Genomic DNA, 16,146 nt, shown 5'->3' with positions numbered 1-16,146 from the left:
GCGTATTGCCGTGGTGATCTGCACACTTGTGAGGCGCTGGAGTGTGATGACTTTTCCTACCACAAGTAAACGAAGTCCGCCGCCCCCTTTTCATCAGTGATTCCCCCCCCCCCCCCGCCCCCATTCCAAGATATAGTTTTTCGAATGAGTTCAACACCGCCTGCGCCAGTAACGTTTCTTCAGTAATCGAGTGGTGTCACCTCTGTGCAGGAGTGTTATAACGCTCGGGGGCAAATAAATCGGAGAGCAGGACAGGACCAACTAAGGGCAGTCCAGAGGGCCCATGATGTCGCTGAAAGGCTTGGCCTGACAGTGCCAACGTGGGAGCGGCCCGCCTTGGCTTGAGAAGTCGAGCCTCCGGACCTCAGTACAATAAACGTTTTCACACACACACACGGCGAAAGATTCTGTGACAACATTTTTATTGCAAACCATAGAAACTACGAAAAGTAATATTCGCTCCAATACATCTAAATAACACACGCATGATGAGCAGATTAATATCTTGTATATCTGACATCTGTGGACTCGGAACTTTTGACATGGGCGCCCAGAAGGCTAAAAGCATGAACTGTGTAGGCCACGTTATTCATGTATACGAACATTTCGAAAGTTGAATGCTTTTGGTACCTTTGTAAAATAATTATAGATTGCATCAATGGTAGCTTGCTTGTGTTTTATTTAAAGTGTGCACTGCAGGGGAATCGGTGGTTAATTATTCCCGCTGCATAGTGCACCGTGTCAGCAATTGACTTCATCACGAGGATTTGCAGAACAATTTTTTTGCACAACTTGAATATTACAAAGGCATGGTGACTTACAGATGAAGAATGTGACTTACAAAACCAGCGCTACCTTTAATTCACTTGAGACACCTTGCTAGACAAGGAACATTTTGGTTAGATCCTCTGTGTCACGCTGACTCCATCTGGAGGCCCATTCGCTTCCTTTTATCCTTTGGTAAAGTTGGACACGCTGTGCCTGGGCATATCTGGCATATGTCTTCTCCGCTTACAAAAATACACGTTCTGTGGATTCCTCTCGCATATTCCCAAGGCACTTGTCTCACAAATGGTTCTGTGAGGCATTTTGTCAAAGCACTCATTCCCATTGAACATCACGTGATCTATTTTTGCACAAATGTATTTAGAACAAAACTGGAGCGATGGCAAGACCAGAGTGTATTTGTGGCAGCAATGTTTTACAATGGAAAAATAACGTCTACGTCACACATCAAATACAATTTTGGCACAATAAAAAACAAGAATTCCATTTCCTTACTTCAAAAAGAGATAGACTGTACACATGCGACAAAGACAGCTTTGGTGTGCAAGTGAATAACTTAAAACAAACCTGCTGCTGCTTGCTCAAAAGACAGCATAATGAGGTGCAAGTTATAGAGGCATGAAATTGTCAGAGGGTTTATAGGCTGTCACATGCTACAGATGTGGCCTATAAGTAAATGGTGGTATGATCAAGTGCAGCGTTACCGCTGCCTCGTGACCAGCCCTAAGACATGTCGGCATGTGTTTGAAATATACGACATCTAAAACAGAACGTGGTATTGAAACTCACTTTTGCTTTTTCGTTGCAATAATATCTAGAAGACAAAGCTTGCGCTCGCCTTTGTTTCTCCATCTCTTGAATTACCAGTGTGTTTCCGGAAATGACTAGACGTACATAGCATGCATTGTGCCGACGCCAGCTCCAAGCTTTTCACTTCAGAAGTATGGTTTTCGATAGTGGCTGCCTTAATCACACAGTCGGTGTTTTGGAAAGGTTGTGTAGTGCTTTAGACTGTACCTCTTACAATTTCATGCCCCTACTGTGTCTTCAATGTACAGATGGACATTTTCGTGCAATGTAATGGCGACTTTTTGCCCGAAAACACAACAAATGGTGATGAAAATTACACACGCGAGACATAACATGGTTTTCAAATATTTTTTCCCACCAATGAAATGTTTTTGGGTTAACCACTTCTGATTATGATTATAACCACTTTCTGATTATGAGGCACGCCGTAGTGGAGGACTCCGGAAATTTCGACCACCTGGGATTGTTTAACATGCACCTAAATCTAAGTACACGGGTGTTTTCACATTTCGTCCCCATCGAAATGCGGCCACCATGGCCGAAATGTTTTTGGATTAATTTCGCATTACAGGGACCCTATTCAAACATTTAAGCAAGCAAAAGACACCTTAGCAGCACCTTTATACTCAAAATAAATATGAAATCATGTTGCCTTTGGTGTTTAGCCGTTGCTTGAGTGCTGTTGAAAAATACGTCCATCATGTAAGTCTCAATTCTTATGAGTTCGGACAGTAGTTATAATTCAACCGACACCTATTTGCCTATGCAGTAGAGGCAAAAAGCGTATGCGAGGTTGAAGGTGATATTACACAGTGTGTCGCTATAGAGTTTACTCCAGATTTCAGATAAACCTAGGAAGCGACGTACGGTTCATATATTTGTGAATATGCTAATGTCTGCAAGAACAGGTAGGTAATAATGAAATTTGGTTTGCAGGTTTGAAAGACACCATCATTTTTTCAGTAATGAAGACTTCAAGTGGAGAAAATACTGGGCGTCGCGTGAACGGACAAATATGTGTGAAACGAGAATCACGTACGTATATACAGAACATTTCCCAGTCACGTTGACCTGCTTCCCCCAGTCCACCTCAGTGTTAGCCATTGACTTTTCACACATTGGAATGTTCCAGATGCCACGGGTATCCTGTTCGTGGGTCCGTTTGCTTCCTCAAGGAGTGACAGACGGTCCATCAGCGTTGGTCCTGCAGATGGGACCGAGAAGCAGTGTGCCGTGGTAGTAGATGTTGGGCGAAGACACATTGAAATGCTTCAACACAGCACAGTGTCATCGCAGTCCATGGCTAGCAAATTCTCACGGCGAGGGCACCACAGAGTTCCGGAAAGTCACCGGTGGTGTATCGACGAAACACATGTAGTGGCCGTGTTCGCGCCGCGGCAATGTTTAGGCTCAGATTGAGGTGAGCTGGAGGAGGTGCGATGGTTGGAGCGACGAGCTCTTTTCTATGTACAGTCGACGGAAGTGGTGTTTCTCGAGAGCCGCTCTAAGAAGCAGAGTCCTCAAGAGTCCTGGTTCTGTGCAACAGCAGCATCTCGGGGTGCTGCCTTCTTGCACTCGCCGATCCACTGGGCACGCCTCAGCTTGTGGGACTGTTAGTGGAGCAGGAAAATGAGGAAAAAGAGACCACAGTCAGCCATGCAAACGCAGCACAGTATTATGTGTTTCAAAAGACAAGCTTCTAATGATGCCTGCCTGCTGAAGACCAGCTGCTTAGTATAAGTTAACGCCTCTAACGCAAACCGAAGTTTGAAAAAGGAGAATCTAAGACAAGTAATGAAACGGTGACGCAATGTTATATTATGCAGAAATGAGCTAACCATATGTCCTTATGGCTTTCCAAACATTTTTCTGAACTATTCTCAGTCTCGTTTCAAGAGCGTGAATGCCAGCACTCTTGTAATGTGAGCATAGAAGCTTTTGTACACTGAAACTGTGGCTGCTAGACGTCGTCTACAGTGAGAACAGAACCCTGCACGGCCCCTGGCGAGCGCATTGTCGATACGTGAGACGTGGCACACGCCAACAATGCGATCGTTGGCATTCACACGCTTGCGATAGGCTGTAGTGAGCCTCAAGCCTCTATAACGAACTTTATCGATAAGCAGACATCAGTAAGTGAAACCTTTCTTATGTGAGACATAAACTTGGAAATAGCTATCAAATTTTGTTTCCGCATTTTGCGATTTGAATGATGGCAAATATACTCACAGCAACCAAGTCTCGGCTCCAGGCTCCGCCGCAGCTGCCATTGCAGTTGACGCAAGGCCGGTGCAGGGCGTAACCCCCGCACTCGGCACAATCCAGAGAAGCCTGGTCCTCAGACCAACTCACTCCGCACCTGCAGAATACAGAAAACACGTGCTACTTAGACTAGATACGCATCAGGCTTCCGACTTATCATTTGCCACAATTCTTTTTTAGAAAGCACGGGCGCACAAAGCATATGCATAGTTGTTAGATTAATGTAACAGGAGTTTGTATGAATTTGTGGGCGAACGGACAAAGGCCAGCCAAAAAAAAAAAGACGATTGATTTGATCGACAACGTCAATATATCTAAACATTAGCAAATTAGAAGAATCGCTGTTAAGAGAGAATTTTTATCTATATAGGGAAAGTTGTAACAGCTATCAAGATGAGTGTCACTCGCGAGACGCTTTGCAGCATGACTCTAGAAAGTTGAAAACATTGCGGATATATCCGTAACACACCGTATTCGCATTTGTCACTTCTTTTTGGAAGTATTTGTTGGAGCTTGCGGTATTGAGTTACCTTCTTAATTTGCGGTGCAGTTTACACACCACTGGCATTCGGATACAACCAGAGCACCAATGTGCATTGAATAGCGAGGACTCACGTGAAGCAACAGTTGTAGAGGCTCTTCAGGCCCTCCAAGGTGACTGCATCGGCTCCTTGCGCCAGCAGCTCTTGCTCTGCCAAATCCTCAATGCTGTCCCAGCAGTTGTCCTGGTCCCAGCAGTTGTCCTGGTCCCAGCAGCAAGCCATTGAGTTGTGCGACAATGCCATCAGCATGGGGTCTGACTTAGAGTGCCGGAGGGACACACCTGCGCATGATCAAACAGAGCAACAATTCAATTTTCAACACATAGCAAACCTGATACGATAACTGATATGAAATGTCCATTTAGTCACTAAGCCCTCCAAAGCCCCCAGCAATCATTAGGAAATCACTGACGATTATAATGTGGTTACACCCCTCCGGTTACACCCTCGTTCGCTCAGACCAGTCTCTGATGCGCTTTTGCGCGTTGACAGAAGAGTGAGAGTCGTTTCAGTAATCAGGGTGGTTGTGGTTCCCTTTATTCTTTGATTTTTCCTCGCCGGATATGATAACGGATGGAGATGACGACGGAATATAAGACGGAGTGCAAAAGCACAGTGCTTCAGTCAGCACGCATATAGCAAAAGCAAATTTTATAACATGCTAGCGCCAACGCGATGTTCAGTCATCTCGTCTCCTTTCGTCTCCGCAACACTCTTTACTCGATCTATCACGGCCTTTCAGAAAACGGCTCTGTCGCTCTACAATGACAAGCGCCTCGCTTAACGGCCTTCACGCTTGAATGGCAGGCAGCCGTAGCCTTGTATATTGAAGAGCATCTATTCTGCATTCCATTTTGCCGCATCCCGAAGGGAAATACCGGCTGGCTGACAAGCAGGCAAGAACGGAAGGGAAACGAAAGGGAGGAGCTCGAAAGAAATTTCGATGAAGGCTGAGGCAATCTCGGCATACTGATGAACTCGCAAAAAGGGCTTCCGGCTAAACTAACCATGGTTCCAATATTGAAAGACAAATAAATTAAACAGCGGAACAGGTACAAATGCGCGACGAAGTTTTCCGACAAAATTACGCGCGATTCCACGCTCCTTCGGTTGAGGTCGTATCTGCGACGCAGCATCGTCAAACGCATCGCATCGTAATTTCATAAATAACGCGCTAAAACGGCCCCGATGCCTCGTCTTTTATTATATTCTCTCTGTACGTTATTTCCAAATTCGGTGCAGTGCGGGCGAAGGACTGACGTGCGGCCCTAGGGCCGACCGTGAACAAAGCCGTGCGCTTACAGACGCCGCTCGGTACATGCGTACGACGACCCCGCGTTCCGCGTGAATTGAAGGTGCGCCACCGCACGCTTTCAAGGCCGCCGCACTCCTGTCGAACCCTAAGGGGTCCTGGTGCGTACGTATTGCTTAATTTATTTAGCTCCTTGTTGGGAACTGCTTCAAAGTATGGAAGCGAGGAAACACATATTGCGCACTACTGAAACGCTCCTTTCTCAGCCTTCTTGCAGTTCGTATACGCATCAATTGGGCTTTTCTTAATTTTGAAGTGCGGGTGTCACATACGAGTTCTGCGAGTGAGGCTTGTTCGAGTGACGGGACAGTGCTTCGACTCACGCGTGACCGTTACGACAGCACTCTTATTCTTTAATATCTCAATCACCAGCTTTCCAAGATTTCGGTGACCGCTAAAGAAACATAGCTGGTCGAAATTGTTCGGGGGCATTCTGTTAAAGCCTGGGTGCAGCTTGGGACAGTTTAACACACCATAAATCGAGTAATTTTCACCAATGTCTGTTTCTTGCACGCGAACATTATAGAAGGCTAAAGGCTAATGGCACGCACTTCAACAATGAGTAAAAATGCTACTCTGCGCTTCCTGAGTGTCTCATCTCGTCAGTTGCGGCATACCGACAGGCCCTGCCGATGTCTCCAAAACCTTCTTTAAACACACCACCGTGCGCGTTCGCCTGAATCTGAGGCCCGCCAAGCTCTTCCGTGGCATTCAAGTAAAAACCTCCTTTTCTTTCGGCGCTATCTGTATGTTTCGTCCTTCAGAAGAACGCAGAGAAATGGTATCGGGTTACGCGCCCGGAGACTGGCAGTACGAAAGAAAAAAAAAATAGACGAAGAGCTTTCCTGTTAAATGTGCTTTCGCGTCAACGGAGAAGCAAGGTGAGATATTCAGTCGCGCGAATTCCAAGTGCGGACATACGAAAATCTGGCAGTGTTGTCCCGAGTTTTAAGCAAAAATCTGAAATTGAATGCGCATTTCAATGAATAAGAATTGTCTTCATAGCTGCCCCGAGCAATCGCCGACAGCCCGCATAATTGTGCGCACTTTTCTTGAAATGGTGCAGAGAAATGTGGGAAAATTTATGTGAATGGTTCTCACCTTTCTTGAAGACCGTGGGTCGCGATTCGTGCAGCGCTGAGGACGGGTAGCTCACTAGAACTCCGGTGGCCATCGTTAACTCCAAGGGTGCAGTAGAAACAGCAGGAAACAGTCAGCGAGTGCGATGTGGGTATAGTCAGGGTCACAACGTCTGGTGGCTTCCTGGTCAAGTGACTGGAACAAAACAACCCAAAACTGCAGCCAGGCTTGGTGCGCGAACGACACAGGTTTCGGTTCTGCCGATTAGACTGCTAGCGCACGGGAGCTTTGCTCGGAGACAACTGTGCCGGAACGCCGCCGGAGCAGACGATTCATTTGCAAGGCGCCGCTAGCGCCGCGTAACGGCCGTTCTACGCGGCGCATGCGCAAAAGGGAGCAACGTGGCGCGTGCGTCAAGAGCAGTCGCGCGCCGCGGTTGTTTGGTCTCGCAAAACGGCGCGATTTCGAAGCTGGCGTTTCGCAACCGCCGCGATATAACGACTCTCGAGCCACAACGTGACCGCCCGCGCCTGGTTTTTCCCTGGTGAAACGGGAGGACGCCTCTCCCTCGACGTTGCCGACGTCGCACGCGTGGCGCGTGTCAATATGCGACGCCCCGAGGAACCCGGCGCGTCGGCTGGATGACGACGTCAGCGTCTGGAAGCTGCAGAGGCCCGTTGCAGCTCTTCCCGCAACGACGGTCTTCTCGCAGTACGGAGAATCGAGGAAGGAATTGCGGAGGCGGTTGCCAGGAGCGCTTGGGGAAAAAAAAAAAAAACACATCGCGCGTAGTTTCTTGCGGTTCTGTCCGGAACTGTCCGGTCGGAAACAGCGCCGCGCGCATAACACGGCAAGGATCTGCACATGCCCAGTGCCAACTGGGCTTGTCCGCGTATTACTTCTAGCTCAGGCCATGAACAGATCGAGCATGTACGCAAAGAGCAACCCCTAGTTACAAGAAAATCGTTTTTCTCGACATATCGCTTCATTCGATGTTTTGTCGCGGTCGTATCCGCAACGCCGTTATTTTAGAGTGGATTATTCGGTGTTCATTTGCGCCCACTCGACTTAGTACAAAGCAGGAAATCTGCGCTGTCCACTGGCTGCCCTTTGCATCGAGTCGAGCGAGGGAATCCTCTTGGTGCCCTTTGCGATGACCCTTTGCGCTTTATTTGTTTTACTATCTGTCTGCATGGAGAGGCAGAGAGCGTTGCCAAGGTCACTCCACGACGTCGTAACGACAAATCCTTGAGCCTAAAAGAATCACGTGGTGATAACCGGCTGACGATGCAGCTGCTCTCGGGCGCCAACAGAATTTCTGCACTGTCATGTCACCAATATCATGTCGCCACTGTCAGGAAAGGCTTTGTTCCAATATATGTTTTACGAGCTTCTGCGCCCTTGGTGTGATCCTGAAGCGTTAATATGATCAGTTGAGAGCCTATCCGCTATTAGCTAAACACCGCTCACTAGGAAGTCCATTTTCTGTCCCGATGAAAAACGTCAATTTGGAAGTCATTTGTTTTTGTACGTGCACCTGTGCTCTAGGACTTATCAACTACCGGATTCAGATAGTTAATACATACATACATACATACATACATACATACATACATACATACATACATACATACATACATACATACATACATACATACATACATACATACATACATACATACATACATACATACATACATACATACATACATACATACATACATACATACATACATACATACATACATACATACATACGAAAAGCCCACGATGAACATCGCCACACAGGACTGTTTCAGCTGCGCAAGTGCTTAAAATCCAGAATTGGGAAACCAACGCAGCTGCTTGGAAAGAACGGCCGCATATGTTGGAAGGTCAAGGTCGCGGGAACGTCGGCGTAAACTGAAACAGAATGAATCGAATAGATTAGGAGCATAGGACAGGCACCGTGTTTTTCTCGTCAGAAATGTAACCAATGCTGAAGCTCCACGGAAGGTAGTCTCAGATGCGGAAATTCATCAAATGAATGGGGGAGCGACGGGTACAAAAACCAATTAAGTTTGCCGAAAACAGGTACCCAATGAAGACACGAGGCACGTCTTATAGAACAAAAACGAGATCAAAAGGAAGCCCTCAAGAAATTATATGAGAGGTTATAAAACAGCTGACGGTATACTTTACCGACTGTAACGTGAGCGCAGCGTCGACATGCTTTCAGGAGCGCACGCCTAGAACCAGCATGAAAAGTATGCACGCGCAGACGCAGAAAGGCTGTCTTTCTTTCTGCCTTTATTTCTTCCCCTCTTTCTTTCTTCCCTGTTCGTTCTCTTCTCTTGTTAAATCTCGTTATATATCGGGCAGTCTGCCCACATTAAGTAAATAACATAAGCGGGATCGGAGGCTAAGCAGAATGTCGCGTAAACGATTTCGGCGAGACTTCTCTACGCCCTAGCTGTGCTGTTGTGATCGCCCGTTTGCACCCATTTCGCGTGCAAGCTTGCAACGGCAGCAAAAACAACAAACAGAGAAATAGGGAAAGAAAAAAGAAAGCACCACCTCTACAATGTCACTAGGATGGAACTAGAAGGATGTTTTCACTAGACGATTTCAACATGCAAACATCTGAAACGACTATCGTGGTTGCAAAGGTTTTTTGGTTTGTTCTTTTTTTTACCGATAGAATACATAGATATATTTTATTCCTCCTTCCCCGCTGACCGGCTGCAGGTTCGAAGTATACGAGCAAGGTCAGAAACTCTTGTTCTTGCCTGAACAGGCGCCAAGTAGGCGGCACGAAGGGCCGCATGACAAAAGAAACTTGTCGGGCGACCGTCATATTGTACTTGTTCGTCCTTGTGGTTCTAACATTTTTTTTTTTTCCTTTCTGGCGTTACTATTTCCACTCTTGCAGAAGTTAGCCTTCTTTTTTAGCCTTTTTCTATTCTTTTTCAATTTCTTTGCCCATAACAATGGAACTGACCCACTAACATTGAATTCACTAGTGGCTTCGGTCTTTTACTTTTCTTTGCTTCGTGGATAAGGCATTTCTGTTTTCTTGATCGAGTTCCCAGCTCGTCTACTTAATGTTTACAACTGGCACAAAGAGAAAAAAGAAGAAATTTCTGGCGGGTGCCGCGTTCGCAGAATAAAGGGATACAAATCGGGCAAGAAAGGATTTATAGAGTTGTCACAGCAGGAGATCTCTTTCGCTCTCTCTCTCTCTCTCTCTCGACATTTCTGTTATGTAAAATGGCGCCAGCGTAATCTGAATAGTTATTTTCAGAAGCTACTTTGCATTGCTAAAGGCCCGAGAAATTGGTTGCAGAAGGAAACAACTAAACACTATAGCATAATCAAAGATAACGTTTCAACACTTTTCCGACACCGCTATATAACTAAATATATATATATATATATATATATATATATATATATATATATATATATATATATATATATATATATATATATATATATATATATATATATATATATATATATATATATATATATATATATACATACATATGGCTCTGCTACAGAAGTCGTTAAGGTGGTCAATAACTTAGGATACTAGAAGTTTGAAATCTAAATGTTCAGTTTATTCATACACAAAGCAAATATATAAATCTAGTATACAGACGAGGTTCTCAAAGTATTAGTACTGAAAACGGGAACCTCGGTTAGAAACTGCAGCAGAACTATACACTTGTTGGCAGCATAACAGTGGATGATGTTATGATATTTTAGATAAAAAAAAAGCTAATGTTAATAAACAAAGAGAACCGAACTACCAAAGCTCTAATGCCATGTGGTGTAACAGAACACAGAACAGAAGTAACAGCAGAAGTGTACAAAATTATACAAATTTTAAAGGTACAATACAAGGGCATACTATAACGTCACGGAAGGCAGCTAATGTACGCTCAAAAGCTTAGTATACCCCTTGGTACGGCATTTATAGTGCTTCCTGAGCGCTGTAATAAGACCTGTCCGATGTGCAGTTAATTTGAACAGTATTGGTGGTTACGGATGCAGCATTGACGCTTCCTGGAGCAATCTTTATAGGACTGTAAACATTGCTCTCCACGTCCTTAATGAGGCCTCGGCAATGACGACGAGGGTACTCGAACACTGACGAGGTTCAGCAAGGTCAAATGCTTTCACGTGCGTGCACGCATACGTACGTAGAAACCAGGCAACCAGCCGAGCTGTGTTTGTCAACAGCCCGCGCGTATGCGCAGTGTGCCTATGTGTCATTGTGCGCCTATACCGTGCTGTGCGTACTGCGCTCCCATCCGTGGCCGACAGACTCGCGGCGGTAGGTCCTCGCCTGCTGCTTCCGCTATCACCCACCCCTCCCTCGCGCTACCCTTCCTTCGGCGCTGTGGAGTTCCGCGAACGTCACGGTAAGGGTGCTGCCACTACCCGCAACCGACGTCGTAGTTTGTCGTCATACTCGTCGTGTCGTCGACGCACCTTCCTTTGTCAACGTAGCCACTGAACACGGGATGGTTGACATGTCAGCGCTGCTGGAGGAAACATTCTGCCAAACGGATTTCCTATGTATTCCACCACTTCTACCAGGGCACAGGGGAAAATACGCAAGAACATGAAAGTATTGTTGTGAGGTACACTTACAGCGGCGCCCCAGATGGCACTGTGTGTGTGCGCGTGTGCGTGTATGTTTGCGTGTGTGTGTGAACAGTAACGGCCATGGCTAGCCGGCCAACCAATAACTTGCACACAAAAACCAGTTACATACTTCCCTACTTACATACTTCGTCCTACTTCCCCACCGCTTGGCCTGTGAGCAAAAAGAACGCGATGAGTGCCGCAAACAGGTGACAGGAAGGTGTTGTAGGAGTTATTTAGTCGAACCTGGAAAAACAATGCGGTGCGAAAAAGAATTAAAGAGAAGTGAAAAAGCCTTTTGTGTGCAAGGTACTCAGTGATCTGGTGTTCGCTGGGGTGCACGAATAGCCCTAAAAAAAAGAAAGGTTTTCGTGCACTTTATCTCTTGACGTGATGGCAGGGCTGGCACTGACGATCGTGATGCACGGAGGATGGGTGTCCAGAGGTTTTGTTTCGAGCGGTGGAAGTGCGCAATGAACAACCACAAGGGCGTTTACGAAGGTTCATGGCAAATCGATGATTGCGTGGGCCAACACACACACACACACACACACACACACACACACACACACACACACACACACACACACACATGTATATATATATATATATATACATACACGGCTCGTTATATACAAACCAAGAGCAAACAAAGAAAACTAAAATCGCACATCAACGCATTCCTCGCAAAAAAATAGTGCTACGTCGGCAAGTGTTTTCAAGCATATTCCTACCGAGAAGTACGTCAGACCTGCGAAAGATAGGAGGAAACACAAAATAAATATAGTTTTGTCTATAGCTACGACGAATGCAGGCAGAGTTCCATTGTGTGGTAAACCATTGTGTATTGTTGCATTCGAGTACAGTAACGATAATCCTCCTGGAAACCGTCAACGTCTAGGAATACTGCACGACTTCACGAGAACAGAGCAGGTCTATTGTACGATGGTCGAACGCGGACAAACGACAAAAGAAAGCGAGAAGCGACGAACGCACCCGTAAAAACGCAGAGAAAACGATGTTCCGCACAAAAGCGCTGGCTGTCACATACTTGGTTGGATCCAAGATGCAAGAAAATATCTCCACGACTAACGCAGAAGCCTCCGCAAGCACAATACGACTCGAAAGCAACAATGTTCAAGAAAACGAAAAGAAAGATAACGCGGTTCCTCGTGCATATATTGTGCGATTATATATAGTTAATGTCAGGAGCGACCTGAATGAAAGGACAGAAGCGGCTGCGTTAAAATAACTGCACGTATTCGGATTTTTTTTAGCATTCCGCTTGATTCATCGTGCCGTTTCAAGCTCAAGTGCCTTCGCAAGTCCTTCTCTGCTTTTCGCTTGCGTTCCCATGGCGAACGTTCCCGGTGACTGCTTCGAGCGACCCACTATACGGATGGTCGAGTTAAGCTTATGTTTCGATGTTTCAAGTCCCTTGTGGAGTGAGTGCACCACCTTCCCGCGAAGCATCCTACGCATTCTTTCGCGCCAGTAAGCACGACTTAAGTGAAACGAGACACACTAAGCCAGTGCTGAAGGCTTCTTACATAGCGATGTAATTGGGCGCGTTGTTGCTCCTTAAGACGTCGCCTCTTCTCTGCCCATAGGACCCTCTCTGTTGCTTGCCAAGCTCCAAACCGCTGGGCCAACGCTGTCTCTAAGGTCCGGGGCGACCGTTCCTAAAGACGCGGGATAACGACGGCATCAGCGACACGTAATTAGCGCCGGCACGTGTCCGAAGTTCTATAGTAAACGACCTAATCAGTGTATTTATGAAGCAATTTCCTCAGTCCATTGGCGCGTATGTAACGGGCCGACTGGACAATAATCCAAATAACTCTATTTCCTGCGCACCTGTGCTTTCATGAATTACTTAGGGCGTACTGACGTTGGGGAACGTATTTCCCATTAGCCTCACAGCTTATTTTTGAACAGCTGGCTCTTATGTCAGTCAACGTCTCTCCTGCCAAGTATATGTCACATCTGTGCGGCTGTGTCGCCAACAGCGGCTAAATGTTAGTCTGTGTGAAGGTTTCGCGAACGAAAATGACCATAGCGTTGGCAGCGTGTTTTTTCCGGGTATATCTTTTCATAACAACACTTACGGCGCGCGCTATTATATAGTTTGCATTATATATACGTATATTGAGTTTTGATTCGGGAGTAACAAAAGCAGTGAGTATTTTTCATAACAGCTCACATCCCACATGACACAACGTGTCTTTCAACACAGTTGTTATAAAAAGCATTGACACGTGCGTTCATCAAATTGGCCCTGCCCTAAGTAGACAATACTGCGTAGTGCTCTCGGCGTTTAGGCTGGTGCGATCTTGAAGGTGGTGCAGAAATGCGCCATAAGAGAAATGAACATTATGCTATGCGAATTCTATCACGCGTGACTACGTTCCACCAGTTCTGGCATCTGCACCAATTTTTGTCGAGTCGGTTCCATCCGTGAAGCCAATAGACTTTGCCCTCGCAAAATTGGCTTAGCAGTAGCGCTGTACTTGCGTACCAGAAAATGACACAGAGCATTTCTTTGTTTGTCTTAGTTACTTTAATTGTGGTATACGTGCTTACCAGTGTTTATTAATTTCCAAACGCTTACGAGGGCGATCACCAACTGAATCGTACGTCGCAAGCAACTCCTGCACATATGAAGAGCCGGCCTCTGCGAGCGCTGCGTTTGCGATTGCGGTTATAGTCACGTGTAATTGTGGGAGAAAACGGGGGGGAAAGCCCCGAACGTGTTGCCCAGGCTCCTTATTTTTGTTTTCCAAATGTCGGCCAACAACTCTACGGCAGCGTTGTTGATATCACGCCTGCAAAAAGTAGTTGGTAGTCCGACGTGACTAGTTTGCCGACAGGCCGTTTTTCCTTCTGTTGCTTATATAGCGTGCTTATCAATTTGTTTACCCGTGGGAACACTTGGCGTGCTGCGTATGATGATGCTCCTGCGTCCCTGTCAAACTCGCACCTCTTGCGTAACCACGCATTCTATTGCAAGTTATAAACATTCTTGTATCTTAATTCCAAGGATCATGTTTCAGAATTGGCTAAAACCGCAGAGAATGAACATACCTAACCACCCGACTCTGGTTCAACGACCAGTGACGAAGAAAAATAAGAAAAAAGAGAAGAAAGCTTCATACTGATGTCACAGAGGCAACCTTTCAGTGGTTAACCTGCGACTAGTAAGCCGCAAATTGATCACTTGGTAAAGATAATAAAAGTAAAGTAAATGAATGTTTGAAATTTTAAAAAAATATACAAATACACATTGCCTTTTGGGAAAGCCGCTGAAAAAAAAAACAAGTATAAACGCGACTGATTTTTCATCCGTTTTTAGACCTGCAGGTGGTTTTATAGTCTGAAAATTTCTTTCTGACCGGCAAAATGACAAAGCTTTTGTTATCTCCAAGAAAATGTGCGCTCTTGGCTTCTGTGTAAGATCGCATTATTCAAGTGCTCAATACCTTTGACATAATGTCTGCACAAATATATTAAGAACATTGGCGCAGTCTTCCCTAATATTTTGACAACGCAGCATGCCTGATGTTGAGAAAATTATTTACTTTGTTTTGTTGTTGTTGTTGTTTTGTTTGGTTAGCCCGCTGAAAGAATGTTTCAGGAATAGAAATACATTCACGCGCAAAAGAAGGAAACGCCTACGACAGTGCTTCGTTTTCCCCTGAGCGTTTCATAATGGAGCGCAGAGCATAACTTTAATAGAAGGTGAAAATGCCTCGGGTCACTGTTAATAAAGTTGATATATGCGGAAATCACAGACAGGAAGTTGAATATGAAACAAAACGATAAGAAAAAAGAAACGCGGTAGGTAATTAAAGGAATACAGTGGAGGGATTGCGAAACTTGCAGAGACATACGATAAGCGTGTGCGCACAAACTGCCCTTACTGGTGCGTAAATGCGGACTTACACGTCCTCGTAAGAGGCGCCAATTACAAGAAGCACTTGCACGTGCGATCTATCTCGGGCTAACGTAGTTAGGCATAACGAGATTCCGCTGGTTAGCCGTGGCCGACGTACGTACGTGTGGCAGTTCCTGTGACGCCATCAGGGCTTTACGCTAGGTTATTACTTCTAACTATAAGGGGGGAACTTCCGCGCACTCTTACGACCTTGCCAACCTTGCATTGAAGCAGCCGCACTGCAATTAACTCCCAATTAAATAGGGGGAGGCTTGCCATTCTTATGCCGTATGCCAACTTTACATTATATATCTCCCTACAGCGCGCTTGTAAGTGCGTCTAACAGCAAAGAATTTGAACACGTACACTGGCATTTTTTCATAGGCCACCAGCGGTGTCCTGCTTGCACTTAACGACTGTATACGTGTGGCGTGATTACAGCACCGACATTTAGAGATGAGAGCATGCGTCAAACGAGGACGCTACGGTAAGTGTAGCGTGAAAGAAGACCTGCTGGTCTAGATCAAAATCACACACACACACGCACGCACGCGCAAGGAAGAAACAGTAATCATAGGTCTTTAAAGGCACTTGGTCTATATCTAACAATTGTTAAATATAGAAAATATCGATCTACGCGGAGTGGTGTCCTGCAAGTGTCCATCTAGAGGAGATGGACACTCCATTTCGTTTGCTGCTAGAGTTCTGATGTTTAGGGTCGTTGCCAATTTAGGCTTCAGGGTCGAGATTAGGGTCGCCAGCCATTTTCTTCGTTTAGAGCACAG

At 45.8% G+C, this 16,146-nt stretch overlaps 1 protein-coding gene and 1 long non-coding RNA gene across 2 annotated transcripts in view; both read right to left on the bottom strand.

Moving 5' to 3' along the window:
* The window catches only part of LOC139057857 (uncharacterized), a 122,537-nt gene that overhangs the window by 47,833 nt on the left and 58,558 nt on the right, over positions 1 to 16,146 (bottom strand). The gene's annotated exons all lie outside the window — the stretch shown is intronic.
* Positions 406 to 7,124, bottom strand: LOC139057421 (protein pinocchio-like). The gene is made up of 4 exons (XM_070535645.1): positions 6,814 to 7,124; positions 4,474 to 4,681; positions 3,826 to 3,955; positions 406 to 3,206 (listed from the first exon to the last, which is right to left on the bottom strand). The coding sequence occupies exons 1-4, from the start codon at positions 6,884 to 6,886 to the stop codon at positions 3,117 to 3,119; spliced, it is 501 nt and encodes a 166-aa protein (XP_070391746.1). The 5' UTR covers positions 6,887 to 7,124; the 3' UTR covers positions 406 to 3,116.

This window comes from Dermacentor albipictus, chromosome 3 (assembly GCF_038994185.2).
Source record: "Dermacentor albipictus isolate Rhodes 1998 colony chromosome 3, USDA_Dalb.pri_finalv2, whole genome shotgun sequence".
In the NCBI taxonomy this organism is placed as follows: Eukaryota; Metazoa; Arthropoda; class Arachnida; order Ixodida; family Ixodidae; genus Dermacentor; species Dermacentor albipictus.
The sequence above is the reverse complement of the archived record's forward strand: the minus strand, read 5'-3'. Positions and strand labels throughout refer to the sequence as shown.